General features: G+C 37.2%; 1 protein-coding gene across 1 annotated transcript; it reads right to left on the bottom strand.

Annotated features, from left to right (window-relative positions):
* Nucleotides 1-2102: 2102 nt before the first annotated feature.
* LOC149289208 (transmembrane protein 255B-like) lies at nucleotides 2103-24858 on the bottom strand. The gene is made up of 9 exons (XM_089490871.1): nucleotides 24816-24858; nucleotides 21093-21235; nucleotides 19128-19190; nucleotides 12801-12890; nucleotides 5485-5565; nucleotides 4329-4414; nucleotides 3496-3655; nucleotides 2843-2986; nucleotides 2103-2270 (listed from the first exon to the last, which is right to left on the bottom strand). Exons 1-9 carry the CDS (start codon nucleotides 24856-24858, stop codon nucleotides 2103-2105), a joined length of 978 nt encoding a protein of 325 aa, XP_089346997.1.
* Between the last annotated feature and the right edge of the window lie 623 nt (nucleotides 24859-25481).

The following is a 25481-nucleotide window of genomic DNA, read 5'->3' as shown; positions in this document are numbered from 1 at the left end:
TTTACATATTACACCAACAAATAAAATTGTGCACAACATGTTAAAAGGTAGTTTGATATATTATGTGAGTTCTGTACTGTGTTCAGTGTAGACATTTTTCTCTCATGAAAATAAGCCTTTCTTTTTAGCATCATTTTCAAACTTGTATCTCTTGTGTTTTTTAACCTGAATTACCCAATCAGTTCTGCCACCTAGTGGTGAATGTGGTGAATATGACAGGAGATAGACGGCCCATCTAGTCTTCCCATTTTTCTGCTGTAGAGACTCGGAGCATATTCAGATGTTGGTCTTACCTTCGAGTCAGGAAAGCTTTTTACATAACTCATACATGTCTACATTTTCTTACTATATCAGCCCCTACCACTTCTGATTGTTCAGTGTATCTACCAACTTCTTGGTAAAGTAAAATTTCCTTATATTACATAATTTACATATAAACCTCTGATCCTCCAGTTTTAGACTATTGTTTCTCTGTTCTAATATGTGTCCTCTGAAATAAACTTCCTGAACTTTGTCATATCCCTTTAAATGTTTCTCCATCATCTCCCCTCTCTCTTGTTTCCTCCAAGCTAGACATATTCAGGTCCCTTAGACTATTTTATCCTGAAAACCATTAACAATTTTAGTAGCCCTCCTCTGAACTCACTTTAATGTGTCAATATCCTTCTGGAGATGGGGGCCTAAAAAGAAATTTACATAACCCTCTAGGTGAACTCTGACCAAGTGATGTCTGTAAAGTGTCAGAACCACATCTTTATTTCTGATACTAATGTATTTAGCTATACAAAACTTGGTTGCTTCCAACACTTTACTGCATTGCGTGCTTAAAGCCATCTCTGTTAGAAGTGGAAGTTGAATTTACACCTCCACAAGGAAACCGAAATACCCGTTTACAGGAGGACTCTTGAGTCTAGCACGTTAGGCCACTCAGACATCCTGACGGTACTAACAATATAAACTTTCACCAACCTATTTCCATCACACAAGGTATCACTGCTTACGATTAGGGTCTTAATATATCATAATCATGTTTCAGGAAGAGGTTTGACGTTTGTAATCTTGTTCCATTCAGCAGTCTGCACTTGGTAAGAGACTAAACAAGAACAGAGTGTGTTGAAATGACATAACACAATTGGAATAACTTTGAGGGGAAGTTGCCAGAATTAGAAGAAACTGGATAGAGAAACATATGTCTGTATTTTTTCCAGCTCACTATTGTTTATTGGTCATTAGAGAGGATGAAGTAGAATGGATATATCTGCTCAATACAGTAACAGTAAAACCTATAAAAACTACTTTCATTTCTGTTGTATAACAAAACAATACCCAAATAATAGCAATTGTCATGAAAGGTCCCCCAACAGATTTGCATCAAGTTCAGTCAGTCACTCGTACTTTCTGACACATCCACATGTGGAAATGAAAGCGCTGGATATTTGTGCGGACATTCTATAAACTTGTTTGAGTGGTAGGGTCATGGTGACCACCGCTAAGAGCCAATGATCAAATTCTGTTGTAAAGGGGAAGCTATTATATTCTAGGCAATCCTCAACAATAATACTTACATCTGTATACAATGCATTAATCATGTTTTTTCTTTATTTTTTTCCTTTGGCATTAATCTGGAAATTAATATCTTACAGTTGGCCTACGTCTAAAGGCTGCTATCTTGCTGTGGCATCATAAGATTTAAATGACTTCCTCCGCCTACAATATTTGATAATAGCTTTAGAGGGTCATTTATCGCACAGGAAGGGTGATACAAAATCCTTTGTGAGCCGACAGTAAGATTCCAATTTTGCCTTCCAAGATCGATCATGGTAAAGAAAAGAAATAGTAGAGGAAGATGTGGTGTTGAAAATATACATCAGAATAATGAAACACTAAATGAAAATAGTAATTACAGTTATAGGGTATTTTATGAGATAACCACCCAATATGATTTTATCTCACATGTGATCATTTCCTTTAAATTGCACAATCAATGATAGTGAAAGTAATGTTTTTTTCAAGATAGGAAAAGATTTTCTCAATAGGAATGTCACAAATTTAACAAAGCCCTTTAAAATCCAATGTTTCCTTTAACCTATAATGCAATTTTGCTATGGTGCGTATGGGGGAGGCTTTTCCCCTGGTAAGAGAATGGTTGATGCTAACTGAGGCAAAGGGTTAGAAGTAAGTCCAGCCATGTGGTTGGACTGAGATGGATTCTGGGTATCATCTGATAAGGAAATATCCGCAGGAGACGTTGCTGGATAGGAACCTGATGGCTGCAATAAAAGCAAATTCCTATTACTACAAAGACATAGAAATGTGTTAGAGAATGCATATACAAAAGAGGGAGAGAAACTCTGATTAATTTACAAATCTACCCGAGATACCATGAGTTTCCTGTGAGTTATCGAACGTGTGCAGGTCCTGATCTAGTAGGACCTTCAAGTCTGTTTTGTGAGAAGGGTCAAGCTGGCTAAAATTTTATTGAATGTGCTTAGACGAAAGGCTTGTGTGTTATTAAAGTGCCCTTTACCGTATCTGGAAAACTGCAATGAAGTTAGTATTTGCCTATATTGACAAAATAATACACTGAGGGTTTTATTCATATTTAGGCTAAACTGCGCTTCATATCAGTAAATAATTGACGAGTCAACATGAAGTGTAAAAAATACTCATCACATTAACGGATTTCTGCACTTATGCGTTACTCTGGATAAACACCCAAAGCACTTGCACACAGTCTCACTACCAGCCCTTCTAAATGTATGACATAATGTAAGGATTTGATAGGAATATGCAAGATGCTCCAAGCAGCCAAACTCTAAGTAAAATAATTATTCTTCATTACCTGCAGGGGTAGAGGGTAAGAAGCATAGGATGGGAGAGCAGATGCGGAAGAGCAGAATCCAGTATAGGTTAGAATCTGTTGGGCCGGGTTGTACAGAATTTGTGGTGGTGGTGGTGAGTTAAAGGTGACTTGAGGCAAGGGCACCTAAAAACCAATGAAATCATGGCATATCAGGAAAGAAAGAGAATTACGAACTTCATTAAAACTTAGATTTAGAGGAGTATACAGTGCACTTCCCTGTGTCAAAAGTAGAACGCTGCAGAGGTTTTATTTAAGCCCCTGCGTCTTTGCTGGCAGTTTTTGGCTTTCACACTTTTAGCCCTTGTTTTCTTTGTTTGTTCTGGACTTTCTAACATTTAGTGAAAGGGAGCAAGTTAGTGGTTCATGCTAATCTCTTCGCATGTTGCTGCCAAGGGGCAGGCTGCTCATTGCCCAGTACCCACTGTCTCTATGGCAACACAAAAACTGTATACCCTTTTCTGCTAACAATTTATAGCCAGAACATATTATAGAACAGCTTGAGCTCCAGCCTTGCAATGTGTTAAATCTACTTTCTGCTTCAAAAATACATTTTCCAAGCTGTCTAGGTTATTGGGAAACCTAAAGTAGAAGCAAAAGTAAATTGCAACGCTCGGTTGAAAGTCAAGTCATACCATGTCCTTAAAAGCTCCAAGAACAGCAGCAGTGACAATGCCAAGGAACAGTCCCACTATGTTCAGCACTGTAGAGGACCACAGCAACCGGAATAAATGCACCACGTCCTGACAGCTGGTTACACCAACAAATTCATAGTAGCTGCTGACCTGGTCCGGACTGCCAAAATATTGAGATAAAGTTTCTTCAAAAACAGATACTAATAAACTGCAACCATAGTTTATGAGAGATGTACACACACACACAATATGGCCAAAAGTATGTGGACACCGCTCCTAATACTGTATTTGCTTGATTATTTATTATATATGATTATATAAGACACACACAAAATCTTGTGGAAAGCCTTCCCAGAAATCTGTGGGGGTCTAACTTGTCAATGCCCATGGTTTAGGAATGGAATGTCTAACAAGCTCATTTAGGTGTGAAGGTCAGGTGTCCCCATAGTTTTGGTAATTTAGCGTGTACATCAAACCAGTGCTAAAAAAAGTTCTGAGGCTGCATCATTCTGTAAATGTCAATCGCTTATTAGTACTAAATATCAGTGCTCTGATACCAACCAAAGGCAAATTTTTTACACAGTGTGCCTTGATTGATCTTAAATTGGCCTCTTACAATAATCTAATTAAAAGAAATACTGTCACTCATGTACAACCTCTTGCCAGACATCAGACACTGTCCGAAGAGAATCTGAAATTATGGTGGCAGGACACGAAGGTACGGTATATAATGGTAGAGGGATTTTATAAGATCAGCAGCACACAGAAGCCTATGAATTTCTACTTATCAAAAATGTACATGCAAGCTTTTGATGTAGGTTAAGTATTCATACTTATCACAGTTGTATAGGTCACAGCAATAACATGTGTGCGTTTTAACCCTTAGCTGACATCCAAGGTGCTGGTTATAGCATGTGACCTAGAGAAGAAAAGAAACATCGTAGTTAATACCACCATCAGCTTAATTAACCAACAAGGGGATGTGTACTTGAACATGCTTGCAGAAACCAAAGCTTGTTTCCCGTGTAAGAGGACCAATGTTCTAGATGCAGGGAAGTAGTGACAGTTGGGACACTCTTGCTACCCTAGCTGCAGGACTTCACATCCTTTCTGGCCACTCCTTATCATTTGTTGTAATGATTATTTCTAATACTATAGAGGAGTCCAGTTCTCACTACTCAATCACATCTGGACTGTTTGGCAAAGGTAGTCGAAATGTGTGGAGCAATTGCATCTACACCATCTGCCCTTATTGTTATATCACTAATAAAAGCACACATAGTACTAAGGTATTAAAAGTGAACAACTGCTGAAACATTATAAATGAGCTTACACTGAAACCTCAAAAGTTAACTCTTTAACAGTATGTGGCAGTAGGTGGGAATAAAAGGCCTTTTACTTATTAAGGAAACCTAATGGTTCTAAAGATTCCTATGAACACCATTACTTGTCAGGTGATAAGCAAATTCCAAATTAAGTCCTCTGTTTTCAAGCAGGTATTTTAACAGTGATATAACTGTGATGCTTTTATACTCTTACATCAGATATTGTATGAAATAGTCAGCTCTAGACTTTAAAGAGGCCCAAACAATCTTCTTATTCATGTTGATTCCTTCAGATTGGTGAAAAACCCCAGAGACTCAGAGGAAACATCTAAAGTGTATGAGGAGCTCCCTCGGCAATGGTGGATCCAATCGCATAGCCATTCTATTAAGACTACCACACTACACAAATTTTATTATTTAACCTTACGATTTGAAGCTGGCTAGCATGAATGGAAATAAAAGAGTAGCATTGCTTCTGCTTTTTTTTTTATTTAAATGGATAGCTTTTGGGGTACTATGGGACGTAGAGGCTCGAGTTGGACAAGAGACATTGATATTTTGTCAGGCTTTTTGTTTCAGATTAGAAACACATTAACATAAATGACTTGTATACATTCAAATTTCTGTCTTTTTCTGGTACACCAGCATTTAATGTTAATAATACCTCTGTTTGGTGAGTATCGTAAGCAAGTCCCGATCCACTTGAGTAAAACTGGCATCTACCAGAGTATAAAGGTCTTGGTTCCTGACAAAAAATAATACATTTGCTGAGTTTTACCTAAAGTGAAATCATTACACACAATGTACAATTTTCCTGTTGTGGAGGAAGAAGGTTTCAGGGTATACTTTTAACTCTAGTGTTTACATTTTTTTTCATCATACAAAGCTGTTCAGTGGACCCTCGAGCCACCATATGCACCTTTTTACATATGATAGAGGTGTCCCCTTTTAATTAACATACCTACTTCGTTGCAAATGCAAGGAGGGTTTCTGCAAAATCTGACATTTAAATGCATATACATTTGCATGCTGTAACAAGAAGTCAGAGATATTATGTAGAAGTGATTGCAGTGGTCTTACCACTATAGCAACCAAATTGATGTTGTCGCTACCTTGACCGCTTTTTTGGTTACTATAACAACACCACAACCTATCATTTATATATAACACAGTGCTGTATTTATATATGCTTCTAATTTGGACAGCGGAGTAAGAAAACTTAGGAGTATGAGCCGTAACAGAGCCTTGAGTTACAGGACTTAATAATATGGACCCCCTGTGTCTCCTTCTTCTGTTGACTAGATGGAGAACATAGTGACTGCTTTGCTCCAGTGGCCAAAATACGCAAATGAGCGTGCCAGAATATGAGATCAAGTGCCAGCGTTTTCCATACTTCTTTTCTTCTGTTTTTATTTTTAATACAAAAAGAAATAGTGTGAAGTGTCTGAAAACGGATATATAGCCTTACAAAGTGTTTGTAAAAACATAGCACTCTGGCCAAGTGTTACGATAAGAAAAATGTCAATAAAAATTACAAATGATTTCAGCTGTTTAGCTGAAATTGGAAACACTGGTAAGACTACATTGGCGTAGTTACCATGGCCTTTTCCACTTTATATCTGTAACCCAAAAAGAATCAGAATCATAAAGATTTGAACCAACAGATTATTAAGAAACATCGTTTTATAAACTAGTTTATCATAGTTGCCAACAGTCCCAAACTTGCTTAGACTGGTAAAAAGGGGTTAAGTTGAAAAATTACACTGTTAGTGGGGAAATTGCCAATTGGGTATGGGCCCTTGGACAACTGCCTCCTTTACCCTGTGGAAAAGTGTATATACTATAGTGTATGTACTATCTATTGCATGGGTTGCTGTAATAGCAACATCTAGTGGACACTGGAAATGTTTGTGAATATGGATTGAAATTTTAGTCCCAAGCGTACATCTTAAGGTGACTATATGTGACTACGGGATTGCCCAGTCCTCAAGTCAAAGGAGATGTCCTGTGTACTGGTTAGCCCTCATCTGGGAGTCTGCCATATCCTGCAATTATATGAATACATAACCATAGTAAATGAAGACGATACAATATCACCAAGGAGGACAACCAGGACTCCATAAGCTGGACCAGAACAGTGGGGGAGGACTTCCACTGTCTCCACTGTTTCAGCTCCGAGCAGGTTGGCAGCTACATACAGGATACTCATTTGGTAGCCAGTTCAACACTAACATTGTTAAACAGCGAGGTTAAAGCCTTTGATTTTGGTGATATATTTTTTATTTTCTCATGTTTGTGCCAATATACTGTATATATATATATATAAAACCAAGCATCCCACACACGGGGAAAAACATCTTTAGAAGAGTCTGGAAGTTGAGGGAATGCAAGGCCAAATTTTACTGCATTTGTGTTTGCAGCATTGAATAAAATTCCCATGATGCCCTGGGAGAAGCTGGACCTCCTATCAACCAGCGTCTCAATGAAGTAAAATCATATGTCCATTATCTATTTTATCTTGAATTGATGTGTAGTCTGAACATATGTAATGAGTATTTTAGAAAAAAAATAGAAGAATCACTTAGTCAAGCATTGTGTTGAATGGTTTTAGCATGATATATTTATAGACTTTATTATCATGCACTTGCTGTAAATTTCAATTATATTGCTCACATGCCTTTGAGAATTATTATTAGTGTTAGTGAGATATAATCTCGATGTTCGCATTTATGTTCTGTAATATGCAGTGTATAATTAACGTGGCTACTATTGAATACTGTGATTTACTGTGACTTGTAATGTTAGACTCCAGACAATAATATTATTCCTTAGTCTACTTTTTAAATGGATGAATTGATGTTAAAAAGACTAGGAGACATGATTTGATGGTTAAAACCTTAGCAAGTTGTTTCAGCAAGAAATAATCAATACTAATACAGGCATATATTAAGGACACCTTAAGGACATTCACTTTATGGGCACTTAAAGGATCTAGTTGCAGCACAACCATTCCCCTATTTATGTACACTTGCTTCACAAGAAGGGACACATAACAGCATGGAGCTAGCACGTCAGTTCATCTTTCAAGCATTTTTTGTGTTTCGTTGTGGAAATGACATGCCATTTGCAGTGTGGTACACGCACTGATAAGTAAAAAAAGGTAGTGCTTCACTTTAAGTGACACTTCACTAAATCACATGTTAGGGTAGTTAGCTGAGAAGTTGTGGTTTCTACTCTCAGAATTTGCTATACATAATTTATACAGAGTGATAATAATATGACGTCATTGTACTATAAAACAATGTAGTATCAAAGCCAATGCAACAATTCTTTAAGTTGAAAATAACCAGAAATGATCCTCCACAATTCATTATGGATTTGGTGAGTTGAAATCATAACAAAACTTGCAGCCTCGAGCTGTCGGATTGAGCAGGGATTTACATGCCCTGAACGGAAGTTACCTTAAAGAAAATAATAATAAAAAAATATACACTGTGAAATAATTGAACACAAAACAGGTTGTTTTTTTATGTGGTTCCCCAATTTCTGGGCCACAAATAAAAAGCAAAATTACAAAGAATGAATAAAAACCGGGGGGTTGGGGAATTACTGCCAACTTTGAAAGAGATTTGTGGTTTCCTAAAAGGTGTCAAACTGGTCCTAGTAAAATGCCATGAGGTGTCTTCTTTTCATTAACATATGGTTTTAAGGGGTAGTGCACTGAGAAAGAGCGACATTACGGTTTAACAGAGACATGGTAAAAATATGAAAATCGCTAATGTCCTGTAGTAGAAAAAAAGTCTTGGACATAACAAGTTACCCACATTTTTAAAGACATTTACATAAAAAAATGTAAATCCCCCAATTGCATCAAGTAAGACCATATGATTCTTAATTAGTCAAGTATATCAAATTCAATATTAAAGTCTATGCCTTCTAATCGGATAGAATCACATAGAAAAAAAGAGCCAAACCAAAGAGGAACATAAAATCACAAATCTTGGGGTGCCATCTACTGTTTAATAAAAATACAGCACTAAAATATAACATGTAACCATTTAATAACTTGTGTTTTCTTCTTTTAAATTTCTATATGTCATAACATTTCTCATGGGCAAAGAAGCAAATTTGCTTTTAGTATTTTAGTAGTGTGATTAGAAATACAGCTAGGGGCTTTAATGTGACATTGTGACCATATGATAGCTGCATGTAACTAATTTAGGAACAGAATACTGTATGTGTGCAAAATGTAATTTAGACATCAATTATCTGTTTTCTTCTATACACCTTATTGTGACTTGACTGCCTTGAGTTCTTGTGATCGGTGCATAACTTTTCCCATAGGAGGCCAGGCTTTTTTTCTTAGTTTGCAATAGGTATAGTTAAGTGAAAATCTTATACACTTTGGTTTACAAGACATGTTAAGCTATTCATGGGAAAATAGTCAAAATCACCAAAAGCATAATTTTTCCCAATGAACCCCCCCAAATCCAAGCCAAATAGTAAAAGTGATGGAACCAAAATGAATCCATCCCACCTTAGTAAATGTATACAATAGCTTTGGTTACACTTATATGCAGAACACACACACAGCCCATGCAGGTGGCAATACACAATGTAAAGATAAAGGAGTTGAATTTTATAATTGTGCTAAAGAAACAAATTCTAGATAGAAAATGCACATGTCCAAAAGTAAGCCATCCTTTTTCTCGCCAAAGAATGTATTCTGCTTCAATGCATTTTAGAAGAACAAACTGTATGCTGCAGGTGCGGAACGGTACCATTTATATCCAGATATGCCTTGTTTATTCATTTTATCTTGTGAGAGTTTGTCTTCCCCTGTATATACATTTTAGATACTCGACTATTGCTGCATTTATGTTTGTTTCTCCACTAGGAACCGTATATCCATATGCCTGATTTTAAAGGCTTGATCAATTACTGACAGCTTGTAAATGTATATATTGGAAGATATCCAAGTGTCTTAAACAGCACACTCCTGTATATGTCTTTTCATTTTCTTATTTGCACTACTGTATTTGTCTTGTATGTTCAATATGCCCTTCGGTCATATATCTGAGGGTGATAGCACCACAAAGCTTATTTGTAGTGAAATTTGAAATAAAAACTATATTTAAATAAATGTATTCTTGCCCAGATGGGGGTGTGGGGGGAACCTGAGACATATCCCTGCATGGTAACAGTTCTTTTTCTAGCATATCAGCCAGCAGATCTCATAATATGTTAGCTAACTACATGGTGGTCATTTAAGATTTGTTTTACTTAATTACGATTTAGCATTATTGTTGTTACCACAGTAGCAAGCAGCCGTATCGACTACCTGGTCCATGGATCGGACCAGCCAAAAGATTTTATTTTTTTTATATGTTTACTTTCAGGTGTACTAAACACTGGGGGTGGTAACAGAAGGTTGCCTGTTAGCTGATAAGTAGTTTTTATACATTGCTTTATGTGGTCACTTATTGTAGTGCTCTGAGTGCCGCTGCATTGGAGATATATGGCATTCTGTATACACCAGGAGAAAGGGAAAAGAAAAAATGAGATCAGAGAATTGGAGAAATAATAGAAGTTCCATAACTGCTACCAACTCAAGACAGCAGTTCCCTGATTCTCCGAATGATAGAATGTACAATAGTGGTTTGTGGGAGTGAGTGCGAGTTTAACTAATGGTCAGTGGTTGTATAAAAACAAAAATTTCAGTATTGTTGTAAGAACATGAAATAATAAAAAATGTAAAAAAATTAAGAATTGTACAATTTTGTTAAAATATATGACACTTTGTCTCTGAATTTATGTACTGACAACAACAAACGTGTGTTGTTGAGAACCTGATGTGTTTTGCCAATACTGGCTTCTTCAGAAGTAAGTGGTTGTGAAATTGGATATGGAGAGTCTTGTTTAATAGATATGTCTATCGCTGTGTGAGTAACAGCAGGTGCTTCCCCAGGATACGCCCAATACGATTGAAATTTTTCAGCTGGCTATGGGAAGCAAGCCCGATAGTTGTTGGTTCTGATGTTACAAAACTTCTTGGTGGAATATTGTGGATGATGATTCCATGGAGATGAGGGCTGGATAAGTGAATTACTCAAATTCAGCTCAAATTTTCTGCAAGTAGGTTGTTAAGGATGCCACTATCATTGTTGTTTTTTTTTTTTTTAATAATCTTTATTTCCTTTTCTACTTTTTTTTTTTTTTTCAACAAAAAAAAAACACACAAGTATTCATACATAAATATATAAACCAAATAAAAAGTTATGGGCATGTCATCTTCTATACATAGGTAGTTATATTAGCATGATTGATATTACAGAGTATTTCATCCAGATAACCCGCCCCCCAAAAAATAAATAAATAAATAAAAAATTAAAAATAAAAATGGAGATAAATTTATGCACATTGTTTTTTTTTACTACCACTGTCCATTAGTTAAACTAGTGCTCACTCCAACACACCACTACTGCGCATAAGAGATATGTAGCTGGCCATCTGATCCCACTTTGTCTGCTTTGTATCTTCTATGTAGTTGGCACTCATAGGATTAAGGGCTGTAGAACATTGTAATATACGCAGGGACACTTCAGAATTGTGCATTTGTGCAATTGTGGATAAAAATGTTCCCTGGTCTTCACACCAGATATCTGGAATTGTCCCTATTTGCTTGTGTTTATAATATAAACTTTACACTAGACACTGATTAGATGATTCAATTTAAGCCATTAGCTATTATCCTCACCTTGTTTACAAATTACTTATTTGTAATCTAAATCCACCATTGCTATAAAGGCTGCTAGAAAATCTTTCCGTTTGTCCATGGGGCTTGTTCATTAACCTGTGAATTGAGGTGAAACATACCATTTTATCTCACCAACCCTGCAAGAAGAGCTACTGACTTTGCCTGTTTAAATCAGTGGCACTTGTTCAAAACTGAACCTAAAAAGGTTATTGAACCAACTCCAACTGTATCATTGGAGTAACGTGCTGGGATTAGGGATTCAACCTCTATATAGTGATGATTTTATACCTTTTAGTTATACCAGTTGGCATGTGGAAGCTAAGAGCACTGCCCTAAGCCTGACCTGATCCAGATGCCCCCAGAAGGCATGACACAAGGTAAAGCATTCTGTTCTTAGTACAAACAATCCTCCATAGAGCAGTGGGGCACCAGAGAGCCTGATCATCTAATATGGCGATGTGCCCCTTATTTTGCAGCAGAGAACTACCGGCCCTCCTGGACATGCTGTCTTTGGCTATTACATTTAATGTAATGCTTCTGTCAAAACATAACCCTCAGCACAGACACTAGGCTGACTTTATAAGGAATGCAAGAACTAGAAAACAAACCTGATTACTTTACAGAAAAGGAATTTCATTATTTATTGCTACCTAAGAATGGTAACCTGATGAGCTATATTACAGCCAATTGTCAGCAGGGACATTTTGGCATCTGCACAGAGCATCTGGCTTTCAGATAAGGAGACTGCACAATACATGTTCCACCTAGTGGTACCTTTCTGATTAACGTATATTTCCCAACTGACCCGCTCGATGACATACATAAAATTGTTCCTGCTTTTCAGTGTTATCATCGTTTCAATTTCATACTGGACTGTAAAGACTTAAGAATTCTCTGTAGCAAACTGTGTCAGGCTACAATATTCATTCAACATGCTGCAAAGACCCTAAAGTGTTCAATTTTTTTTTTGTGGACTAAAATGTTATAACTGTGAAATGATTCATTAACTTCAGTTAAAAAAAACAGAGATAATCAACTAGATATTGTGGCTCTTTTTTTTAAATACAACTTTAGAGTTGGTTTTTGTCACACGTATATTTTGCCTGTAAACTGTTGGCGCTATATAAATAAAAGATAATAATAATAATAATAATAATAATTAGGGTCCCAAAACCTTTGCTCTTTGCCAAAGATGTAAAAGATCAGTAAATAGGAATACTTACAATATAACGAGCAGCAAACACCCCATCGACTATAGCACAGCAGAAAGATGCTACCACTCCAAAGCTGATAAACACTATGGAGGCTACTAGCTAGAAAATGAAAAGAAATATTTCATTGGTTAGGTTGAACTACATAGAACTACCCTTGAAGAACAACGTACAAACATGTAGAGGAAAATGTAACTTGTGTTGATCTTGTGATATGTGCAAATTTTTAAGTAATAAGTAAGTATTAAGTAATACGCCTAAGACTGAGTGTCTATAATATAGCACTTTTTGTTATTATTGTTATTTCTTTTATTTATATAGCACCATCAGATTTCATAGCACTATTACAATGAGTGAGAATACAAAATTGACAATGAGATTAAAATTAACAAAGTACAGAATTTACATTAACATGAGTTAAGGTACAATGGTGCAGAGGAAGGAAAAGTGATTGGTCTCGCAGGATTACTTTCAATAGATTACAGCAAGGCAGCCGACCTCCTAAACACCAAGCCCTGACCCAGAACGAGGTTGTTGTCACTATAACGAATATAGTGAGTGTGTTAGTAAAAGTCACTGGAGTCCAGTGCTGGATTGGGGATTAAAATGTGCTCTGGCACTTTAGGGCCAGCACCGAATAAATGATGTACACATGATGGATATATGCAACCGCACACAATGCTCTTACACTCTCAAAGCCTGTAGCCACATTTGGGGGGTGGCCATATGGGCATGCTCACTTAAGTGCAGTTTTATTATGGAAAAAATAAATGGAAGGTGCCAACATGCACATAAATACATCAGTGATATGATAAGAAAGACTTGTTAATAAATAATCTCAGAAGTCATTAGCAACAGATGTTATAACAGCCAGTTTCATATGGGCCACTTCCATGGAACTGTGCCACAGGGGCATTTGTAATACCCCTTATCTGACATACAAAACATAAATATATTTAAATATTGTTAAATGAAAAGAAATATGACAGAAAATATGACCAAAGCTTATATCATCTATAGAACTCATTACCACACAGGTGAAATGGGCTACTGATCAAAGAGTATAAATGACTGATCCAGAGAGATACAGCCTGAGTCCTAAATCTCATGCACAAATGGAACTTGATCTCTGTGTTCATTCTAACCTTGAAGAAAGGCAAGACCTTACTAAATCATTTAAACAGAAAAGATCTAAGACAAAAAAGCAATCAAGGTATAATGGTACTAACACTGAAATATCATCAGCAATGACCATATCGCAATCACACCTGAATTACAAACAAGGGACAAGGACAATGAAACTGGAGTCAAATATCACCCATAATTCACTGTACACATATACTAGTAAAGGACAATATTTTGCCAATTACTGTATTTGCTCGAATATAAGACAATATTTTTCTTAGAGCTAATGCTCTGAAAAAAAACCCTCATCTTATATTCAAGGTCGTCTTATAATCAGACCTCAAATAGAGGTCTGACTATAAGACTAAGTTCCAGATCCCACGCTGCGCTGCAAAGGGCCCTGGATCCTCCTCTCTGGCATCCGCCGCTGCCAGCACTTCCTCTGGGGCTTCTATTTTGGACCGCAGGCATGATCTTCCAGTGCTCCATCATAGAAGCCCCAGCGGAAGTGCCGGCAGCAGCAGTTGTCTACCTGCATCATACAGATGTCTGCGGCTGCCCCCCACTAGACACCAGGGAGTCTGGAGCACATTGGTAAGTAAGGGGGGAGACATACAGAGTGCCATTTAGGGAGTAATAAGGCATTTCTGGGGGGCAGAGTGGCATATCAGGGAGGCAGAGTGGCATATAGGGGGTATAAAGCATTTCTGGGGGGGCAGAGTAGCATATAAGGGAGGCAGAGTGGCATATAGGGTGGTATATGGCATTTCTGGGGACAGAGTGGCATATATGGGGGTTTAGGGCATTTCGGGGGGAACAGTGGCATATCAGGGAGACAGAGTGGCATACAGGGGTATAAGGCATATCTGGGGAAGAGTGGCATATCTGGGGGGCAGAGTGGCAAGCCTGGGGGCAGATATGCTAATAGGAAACATTTTTCCTATAGGGTAGTCTTATATTCAGACTTTTTCTTTTTTTCCTTAATTAATATTCAAATTGTTGGAGGTCGTCTTATAATCAAGCAAATACGATACATACAGAGTAAAGTAAGAGAGCTTGCCATGGAGGTAGACATGAACCAAGCTTGGGCCAGACTTCACCGGCCTCATGACTGCACCAAGTCGGATCATCCTACAGATACACAGGTCTTTATCCATGCATTGTTGGGGAACTTTCAAGGTCCCAACACACGATGCAGTTACTACAAATGTGCTCATACTTTGTTCTTCACTCTTGAAAAGTAGTAAACAGTATATTCATCACATGGGCACCCAAAAATTTGAAATAGTCTCTCTTTGAGACCCAATTCCATGAGCCCCTCTTTTGACCCCTGATGTCTTTTTTTTCTATGAGGTCAAAATGTTTGCTGGGTGTGACCTATAGAGCAGTGTTTTGCAGCCCTATAGGTCAGAAAAGTAAGTGTATAAACAGCAGAACATGTGCTTGTAAATTAAAATGTAAACCACATACTTTATGGGGGCAATGGTATAAATTAGTATTATCTAAGATGAAGCATTAGCTTGTGGAATCAATAATAACCAACAATCTTTTATTAAGAATTCTGGCGCCACTCTCTGGATATATACAGACATATGATCCCCATAGGACTGCATTTATCCACGTTATTCACTGACTTTTATTGCATCATGTCTGCTTTTAGCAAAAACAACATCATTTGCTCAGATGGTCTGCAGCTGGTTAATATGGAGTACTCTGTGTATAAAATCCAATGATGAAAAGTATGCTTATCGGTGCCGAACAACAGTTAGACAGTTAGTTACATTTTCTGTAAATGTGTTTTTCAACTAAATTAGTCCCAACTCTGATGAAAATTCTAGTTATGGAGTATGCTAAGTATACAGGACATGCACCAATAGACAACAAAATTGATGATATCTCTTCTGTCTGATGTAACTATAACTCATACAGGGCCATCTATTCTGTCTTTCTTTCTGACAGGTAATTTATACCTGTAACTACGGGTCTAATAAGAGAGGGAGTGGAATTGATAAAATGGCTGATCAGTGCCTTAATTCAACCTTGCGTAGTGTAACAGTCATACAGATGGTCCTCAAAAACCATTGTTTAGTTCAACATCATTTCATTATAATGTTGATACTCACGCTCTCATGCTCTCTGTCAGTCTCTTTACCTTCTTCGTGACCGCATCTGTGTCCCTGTCTCCCCCAGCTCTGCCCCTGATCTTGTATCTTCTTGTTCTTCTATCTTCTGTCTTTGTCTTTTTCTCCCTGTGTCTTACTGACCGTGTGGCAGAATTTCTGGGAACATAGCCCCCGTTTCTCCAGGAGAAACGGGGGGGTATGTTCAACAGGAGAGAGGATGTTCGCTGAAGCGCCCCCTTTTTGAAGAAGTGCACTCAGAGGCCTGATTCACGGACACACGAACCAAGAAATAAGACAAAGACAGAAGAACAAGAAGATGGAACATCAGAAGCAGGCCCGGACTGGCCATCGGGCACACCGGGCATTTACCCGGTGGGTCGGGCCGGGTTGACTTAGGGGCTGATGGAGCTGCAGCTCCAGGCCCCTACCTTAAAATAGGCCCAGTCATGACCGGGCTGCCTGGGCCTCTACGGCCGCATTAACGCAGGGCATAAGGGGCACATGCCCCTTAAGCCCGCCGCAACTGCAACCGGGTACGCCACTCTAAGGGGCCGGGAAGCCCCCACCAGGGCCGGCCTTACGGGTGTGCCACACAGGGTTTAAATTAAAACATCGGGGGGGTTTTTTGTTGTTTTGTTTTTTTTTTTTACTTTATTTAACATCCTCCATGTTAAATAAACTTTTTGTTAACTTTATTTAACATGGAGGATGTTAAATAAAGTTAACCCCCCCCCGATGTTTTAATTTAAGCCCTGTGCGGCCGCAGACCCCTAAGGCCGGCCCTGGTGGGGGCTTCCCGGCCCCTTAGAGTGGCGGACCCGGTCGCAGTTGCGCCGGGCTTAAGGGGCCCTACGTTAATGCGGCCGTAGAGGCCGCATAGGCCCAGTCAGTCCGGTCCTGACTGGGCTTATTTTAAGGTAGGGGCCTGGAGCTGCAGCTCCATCAGCCCCTAAATCAATCCGGCCCTGCCGCGGGCCCGGTCGCAGTTGCTGCTTGCTCCGGGAACAAGGTAAGTAGGGTGAGGAGGGGGGTGCAGAGAGGGGTTAGATAGTTAGAAATGGGGAGAGGGGATGGATAGTGAGAGGGGGTACATATTGAGAAGTGGGGAAGGGGGTACATAGTGAAAAGGGGGAACAGAGAAGGGGCAGATAAGATGGGGAGAGGGGGTAGTGTGACTGCGTATGAGAATGAATGAATAAATGTGTGGATGGATTGTGTGAATGCGTATGAGAATTAATGAATTCATGTGTGGATTAATTGCTTAAATGATTTTTGAGACTGCATTAATGAGTATGTGTTAATGATTTGTATGAATGATTGAGTAAATGCAAAGATGGTACATAAAGGGTGGGCTTTAACAATAAATAAATAAATAAATAAAAATGGGCTGCTCAGGCTTAAATGCCCGGGCCTATTTTTTGTCCCAGTCCGGGCCTGATCAGAAGCGTAGCTGCGATAAAGGACATGGACATGTAATCAGGAGAAAGTAGGGAGCCTTTGGAATTTGGTTCTACTTCGTTTCATCTAAAGTCGCAGGTTCCAAGAAACTATAGGTGAAGTTAAGTGAGGACTAGTTATACCTGGGAACTTTCCGTAGTAGGGTACATGTAGCTCCTTCTCTTCTGGTTAGTGACTTTGTTCAGGACAGGGTTAGTTCCATGTAGTGGCACTTTTGGGCTGGTAGCCGTGATGATGTAAGAGCAGCTGACAGCTGGATATATACAGTCGCACATTATCCTTTGCCAGTGTGTGCCAGATGGCCACTGTGGACCTGGTCCAATTTATGCAGCACTACACTTAGAGATTGCAAAACTGCCAGGTTCTGGTATGGTAACAGTTCAATCCAACTGTAAGTATTATTACTGACTGTTGGATGAGTTCTCTAGAAGTTTTTTTTTGTTATTTTTTTTTACAAAGCACTGTTTGTAGGACTTCATTCCCTCTAGTGATGAAAAGTCAAACACACATTAGAAAATAAATACACACTTTTTTTTTACTACATGTCAAGCACAATTTGTTTTTAAAGCCATCAACCTCTCTTTATAAACAATTTGCAATCATTTTTGGATCATTAAGCATTAACCGTATCTTTAAACTATGCCACTTCTGTTGGACTTTACCCTTAAAAGGGAAAATGGATATACTTAATTCTTCGGAAATTAAATTATGCTATTCTGTACACTCGTATCAAGACAAAATAATAATGTAATGCCCCAGAGGAAGCATGTGATATTAAAAAAGATTGCTGAAATGTAGAATAAATGAAATTTGCAGGTCAATTTGTGTTCCGTTGCTTCATAATATTTAGAAAAACAAACCATCTGCACTATTCTAGAATGAAGAAATTATAAGCATTATGTTATATATAACATAAATAGAATAAATGTGCTAATCTAAGTGTAAAACATTGTTCACAATAAATGTGAGAAAAATATCTTAAGTTCCATTTAAAAATAGAAGGCCAATTTCTTAGTTTGTATACAGTTATATCCTCAACAAGTACTGTATCATTTAACCCCTTAAGGACAATGGGCGGTCCCTAAACCCATTGAAAACAATGCATTTTGAGCACGTACGTGTACAGGCTTTGTCATTAAGGGGTTAACATGTATACATAGAGCTATGTTTGTGTTGGTTTAGACTGGATACAGAGATTTAATAAAAGGGAACACAGCAGGGTTTTAGTCTGTATAGTAAAGGCAAGCATAAGACTAAATGTCTAAAAGCAAGCTGTAACTCAGCACCCATCTAAAAGAGAAAATAACCCTACTAGCCTGTTTGCTCATCGTAAAGTTATTTCTCCAGTTAGCACTGTGAACAAATGGAAACTAAGTTTGTCTCATAGATCCTGCAACTTGAAGCCAGTTTAGCTACCTAAAAATGTAAGATGCCTCAAGCTGTTCGCCAAGCTTAATGATGGAACACGTAACAATGACACATTTTTCTCACACTAAGCTTGGTTCATTAGGCTGTATTTATCCAACGGACTACTATGTTGTTAATGGCATTATAAGGAGTAAGCAGTCCAAGACTCCAGGTGCACCTCCTAAAACTGTCAATAATACCAAGTAAAATAAACAGAATTACATACCATTTGCTTCCTGTTCTCTACCAGATGAATTCCTATTATGCCAAGAAAGGATCCAAAACCAAGCTGGAGCCGCATGATAAGAGAGAAAATATAGTTAAGCAGAAAAAAAAAACGCAGATTTTTATTACAATATTGTTTTGGGCATCAAGTAATCTTTACAATAGTGTTTATTACCTAGCACAATTATGCCTTTTCAGGTTTATGAAGATCATCCAACCATAAATGTTCCTAATGTAGAAGGTGTTAAACACCATTAGAATACATAAATGTCTCAACTCTCAACCTCCATTTGCCCGCATTCTACCTATCACATGCATAATATCCATTTCAGCAAAAATGACACTTGCCACTGCCTAGTCAGCCTTATTGAAATTCTTGAGGGCTGACAAATATGGAAATTGTATGGAGTATAATTGTGTAGAGAAGACCCAGTATGGGGATTTGTAATTATAGTAGTTTGCAGTTAAGTCAGACCTCCTTTACTTTCAATTAATGGTTTAAAATGTTGAGGGCTTCCATCACTACTCTTTCATGATCCCCTTGCCTTGTAATGTGGTGTTTCTTTGCAGAGCATACATTTTTCCCACTTATTTTGCCAGCTTTCTTCTCTTCCTGGACCACTTAGCCTTAGCTAAGTTTACAATAAAGTTTTCCCTAGTTTTTTCTGGACCAGAAATTGATCCTGTGATCAAACATGTTCATCAATTTGAGAAATGCTCATTTCCATATTCTTTTTTTTTCAATTTCAGAGGTGGTTGCTGAGGTTTACAGCTTTTAGCCTTCATTTCTAATTCTCTAGTTATTTTTCTCATCATTTTGCATTACCTATTCTACATTCCATTCACTGCCAGTCTCCAGCTCTTCTTTCTCTGCAGCAGATGCTGTCTCTTCTGCAGTTAACTTTCTAATGTGCAAGCCAATATTTAGGGCCTCAAAGTAGAACCTGGGAAAATCAGGTTTTTTGGACAATATTTCACTGTTCATGCTAAACCAAGAGATTGCATCTTTATTGCTTGGTTTGACACTTGCTGTTTCCTACATTGAGTGATACACAACCTGACAATAAAAGCTTTTCCATTTAAATGGCTTATTACTGAACTCAAGCATACTCCTTTGAATGGACTGGTGATTTATAAACCACTTAAGTTTGTCTAATACTTTTGCTGGTTTAGAATAATGGGTAAAATAAAACAGAATCATAAAGACATGACCTTGCATGATTTATGCCACTAGTATTCCTTTAAATACCCATAAAACATGAATTGTTAATAACAGATAATAAATACTTTATTTAAAAATAGTGTATTATCAGCAAACCTAAGCTCTTTAAAAATTTTTTACCAACTTTGGACTGTGCATGTTCCCAAACAACAAGAAGTTAAAAATATATTTACCGGTAGGTCGGACATGGCTCTGGATTGACAGAAAATGTGGTAAATTTAGACAATTGGCAGAGTAGACGGAGCTAGCAATTTAATGGAATTTACTTGATGGTCTGTATAATGGAGATAGAACCCACCCTAACAATGTCCTTAATTGGACAACACAAGACAAATGTTTATTTCAATTGTTTATACTCTTAGCAGGTGCAAATTGGGACTCCAGTATATAGACATTATAGGCACTGTCCATCATGTGGTCAAGGGATGAATTGTTCCCAATATAGAGGTAAGAATTTTGTGCCCCTAATTTGATCTTCCAGTGGCTGGTGTCATTACTAGAACAGGGAATGGTTTAAAACTGGATGAGATGTGTGTGGAACCATGTGAAAAATGATGGAGGTGAAGGCCAACTTCCCAAGCTCCCCAACTCTAGTGTTTCTCAGCTGCTGCTACTGTCCTTCCTTGGACATATAAAACCAGTAAGCTATCTAGAGGAGCCAAACATAATTCAAAAGATAGTAAGAACACCTGTAGATTATAAAATAATAGATGTATGATGTATATGATCATGTAGAATACTCACAATTATGCCTGGGTAATAACCTCCAACTGTTATATTTTCTGTTCTTGTAGTTGCAATCAAGCCTATGGTCAGTATTAAAAAAGACACTAGAAGGAGGGAAATTGTGAACCACAAAGAAGTCCTCTTCCTTTTAGTAAACTGACCTAACAGAAAATAAATAGTACATTAGTTCACTACTTAGAAGAATCCACACTTTTTGTGATGCATTGAAATGTTTACGAAGATTGAACAGATAAAATATTATTTCTCCTAAAGATTTTGTAACAAAGAGCCCTTCTTATTACTATAATGAGGCCAAACTCTCAGGTGACTTACTTTAAACCCATTTTCTGAGATTAATTTAATATATTCTTGTTTACGTAGAGTTTCGAAAGGCTTGGTATGTTTTATTTTGACTATATGTTTAATCCTTAGATTAACATTAGATCTATTATTTATTATCACAACTAAACGTTGTGTAATTTGGAACAACATAACTTTTAGACTTCTTGTCTTCTAAAATGACCTATCTTCTCTGTATATAAGATCCAATCCTATGTCCCTTCTGTTTCTTCTATGCTGGTGAGGGTAAGAAACATAACATGTTTAAGAAAGCTACACTTATGCCAATCATTGAAATAAATGAAATCTTACAATAAAACAACTACATGTAGTTCTAATAGGAATTTCAATGGCATGGATGCACATTATTTATTATATTATGTTCTGTTTATCTATAAATCAAACGTATTCTCCTGTAGTCCAATGTAATCTCTTGTATGGCAAGTACAATAAAGATGGGTGGTTTTGCATGAAATATAAAGGTTGTGTTGAACAAAGTGTGATTTATTTTCTAAAGAAGATTGAAATTAGATTTACCTTTCAATTATATGGAATTGGGCAAGCTAATTGGAAGCTGTAATAAATTGCTAGTGTCTTTATACAAAGAGTGGCACGTTTAAAGTAACTTAAATACAGATTTAAGCTGCAGACACATTCATTGCAGATATTAGACAAAGGTTGTTTGATTTAATTTATATAATCGAAATCGAAACACCATAATTTTAGGCCCATGAGAACAGACATGGCTGGTTGGCATGAATAATTCTTCGGGGGGTATATCATGAACGTTTAACTTGGTTTCAGAAAATATATTATGGTTGTTAAATTACCACCTAAGTAAAATACAGATAATATAAGCTTAACTGATAACATCTGGCATGGCATCACAAACTATATGATCTAGCAATGAGATTTACTGTAAAATCTCCGATATAATATTTGCATTTTCCCCCTTTTAGGACACCTCGAACCCAAAGTGAATATTATACACAAGAGCAAAGTAGTAGGAACCTTTCGTGAACTCTCTGTTCCAAATGTGTATTAAACTGGCGTGTGTGCACTTGCACTGTTAAGAGTTAAATGTTTCATACAAGGATTGTAACCGCTCTATTGCAAAGCAGCACAATGTGCAGATACCACTTTCACTGTTACTGATGATTCTCACCATTGCCTCTTGAGAATGTGCAAAACAAACCCTTATTTTTTTCAAATTTTTACATAAATATTTCTGATACAATTTCAATATATATTTTTTTTTTTAAATCTTCCACTGGTTTTAAGTGCAAAAGATGCTCAACCAAGGACAAGGCTAAAGGTTTAATGGTTTGGCCTGTGGGCCAATAGCTCACTTGTGCTATTACAGAGGAAAATGATCAGCGAGGCAGAGTTGGGATGAATAGAAAGTGTCAGTCACCCGTCTTCTACTGAAAGGGTTAACATTTTATAATATTTACTAAGCTCTGGACACACTTTTGATTCAGTAGATGTCATTCCCATGGCACCCAAATCACATTTATATTTCAGTGCAGAATTTCTGGGAGAATGAGAATCAATTGAGATAAAAGTTGCAACATGTATCAATTCTTGTAAGATATATATACATATTTACAGTTTTTTTATGGAACTAACCTAAACGGAGCAGGCCTGTAATTGATACTAAGTTGAAATGTAATAGTCAAAGTGTGAGGAGCTATCATTGTTTTAGAAATAAATCATTCATTAGCTATCTGATCTAGCCATATTTGAACGCAAAGCTTTTTAGAGATAACAAAACACTGCATTCCATAAAATAAACATGTAATTAAAGGATATATGTAACTGTAACAGGGGCATTAGTGCCCTTTAATTTTATTACATTACTAAGTACCTGGCTACATCCTAGACTGTGACTTTGAGCGGCAACAGTGTAGAATCTAAATAAGAGTTTGTTTGAAATTGATGCTTAAAATTGTGTAATAACTGTAAAGACATTGATTCACTTTTTTAATAATTTTAATTGTAATAGTGCTTGTGGGCGTAAGAGTATGGAGAACCAGATCAGGAGCAGATACTTGCCCATTAGGCGCACATCTATCTGTTGAAACTGATACAACGAATACATTCTCAATGACTATACTGTCTCCAGCTTAATAGGACATTACAGACAATCTAATAAAATTACTATTTATATCTTACTAAACTCAGTTACCACTGTACATTCTATACACACATATACCCAGTTCTAAAGGTATTAAGTAAACCCGGCTTGTTAATCTTTTATATATTTATATGGGGAAAAACACCTGCAAAGCATTATAAAACATGGGGATGTATGAGTGCTATGACACTATCAATTGATTACAAATTATGAGATAGATAGAAAATAAGATCCTAATATCATCACATAATTTTAGGTATCTATATATAAATAGAAATTTTCCAAAAAGAAACATTGTAAAGTATAAAAAAATATTTCCCCAAGCATTTTCAAAATATATTCTAGATGTATTGTTTTTTTTTATGTGCATTGCAATATCAGTATAGTGTTACTTGTCAATGGACAAAGCAGTTCAATTTTATATTCAAACAAGTAGTTAATAAACGGCACATGTACTATACATATTGGGACCAAAATATCTCTTTAAATTGAGGCAATTAAAAAGATGCATATTGCTGGGCAGTAGTGAATTTAGTATAACCCTGTAGTATGTATTTCTTGAAAAGCTCACTAATCTGTGCTCAGTTACTCCATTCAAAGATGTTTTTTTTTCCTTTCAAATGCTAATTTCATACCATAAAACATGAATATAAGATGATATGTAGTTTATAATATGATATGTAGTTTCTTACAATTGGAGTTTGCGAGGCACTCTGCACTGACAATTGTATAGGTGCTAGATTTATGTCAATACATTTTTAGCTTACAGCACAATTAATGGAAAAGGAGTCAGATTTAGCAAAAAAATTGTGCACAGTAGTCAATATCTAAAAAAAAAAGTTGAAAATTGGGGTAATAAATAGAAATAGGTATATAATCACAAACCCTGCTTGCAATGTAAATATATATGTATAATGTATAATAAACACTTCAGATATAGCCTAATAATTTTCATACGGCTTAATAAGAACCCTCTCAAAGCCAGACAGTCCATTATATACTGTATGTATAGGTCTGTATAGAGAGGAACCCTTCCAGTTTAGAAAAGATAATTAAAGGAGTGAAAAGGGGAAATTAATCTTAACGTGTGAAATAGAATTTTATCTAGTATCTCATTTTAGTAAAAGATGGCCAGTTTCATCAATCCTGACATCTCATGGAAACTGAAAATCACTGGACATGGAAAAGGCATCATGCCATGAAGTGCTGGAGAGAAAGAAGTATAAATTATCAGAAGGAAATGAGTGGGGGATCAAGAAGCTTACCTGCAGCATCCAGGGGTGTTGTGGGAGCAGGCACTGACTGCATCCTGGGGTCAAACAGGTGAACTACAGGGGTAACAGCTCAGCAGACTGCACCTGCCTGTTGCCTGTAATATGGTTCAGTTCATATACCCAGCATCTCTCTTCATGTGACCTACTGGGCAGACAGGTGTGATGTGTTGCTGCACCAGTACAGGAGACACAGGATGCTCAGAGAGAGGTTAGTGGCTGCTCCTCCTCTTTCTCCTCTCCCTTCAGAGATCTCCTGTCCTAATCTTACCTCTACACTGTATCTATCCATTTATATTATTAAGGCCCAAAAAAGTGCACTTTGCACATGTCCAGAGATGGATATGAATCGTGCATCTTTAACTTAGTCTCATCCCCAGTTACCGTTATTTCTGCTTTTTCATTCAGTTTTATTAACATGTAAAATTGGTTAAATAAGGAAGGCACCCTTACAGGCATTTCTGGTTGTGATAATATATTTACTGTGTAGTATTATAATGCACAGCACATAGACATGTTGCAATTATTTACTCTGTAATGAAATTAGGTATATATATCTAGTGGTGCCCAAACGATAGTATTTCCTGCAAGCTGTCACTGCTGCCTAGCTGACCCATTGATCTTACAATACATTTCTAGTTAAAGCATACATTGTGGATA

The sequence above is a fragment of the Sceloporus occidentalis genome, unplaced genomic scaffold (assembly GCF_023333645.1).
Source record: "Sceloporus occidentalis isolate IW3139 unplaced genomic scaffold, rSceOcc1.0.p SCAF_47, whole genome shotgun sequence".
Taxonomy (NCBI): Eukaryota; Metazoa; Chordata; class Lepidosauria; order Squamata; family Phrynosomatidae; genus Sceloporus; species Sceloporus occidentalis.
Note: the sequence above shows the minus strand (reverse complement) of the source record. Positions and strands in the feature narration are given on the sequence as shown.

What these genes read in the sequence shown, in the direction of transcription:
- LOC149289208 (XM_089490871.1), bottom strand. Translation starts at nt 24,858, where the DNA reads ATGCAGTCAGTGCCTGCTCCCACAACACCCCTGGATGCTGCAG. An exon ending in GTTATTACCCAGGCATAATT is followed by an intron (nt 19,191 to 21,092) that starts GTGAGTATTCTA and finishes ATGCGGCTCCAG; the next exon opens with CTTGGTTTTGGATCCTTTCT. An exon ending in TTGGAGCTTTTAAGGACATG is followed by an intron (nt 2,987 to 3,495) that starts GTATGACTTGAC and finishes ATTGGTTTTTAG; the next exon opens with GTGCCCTTGCCTCAAGTCAC.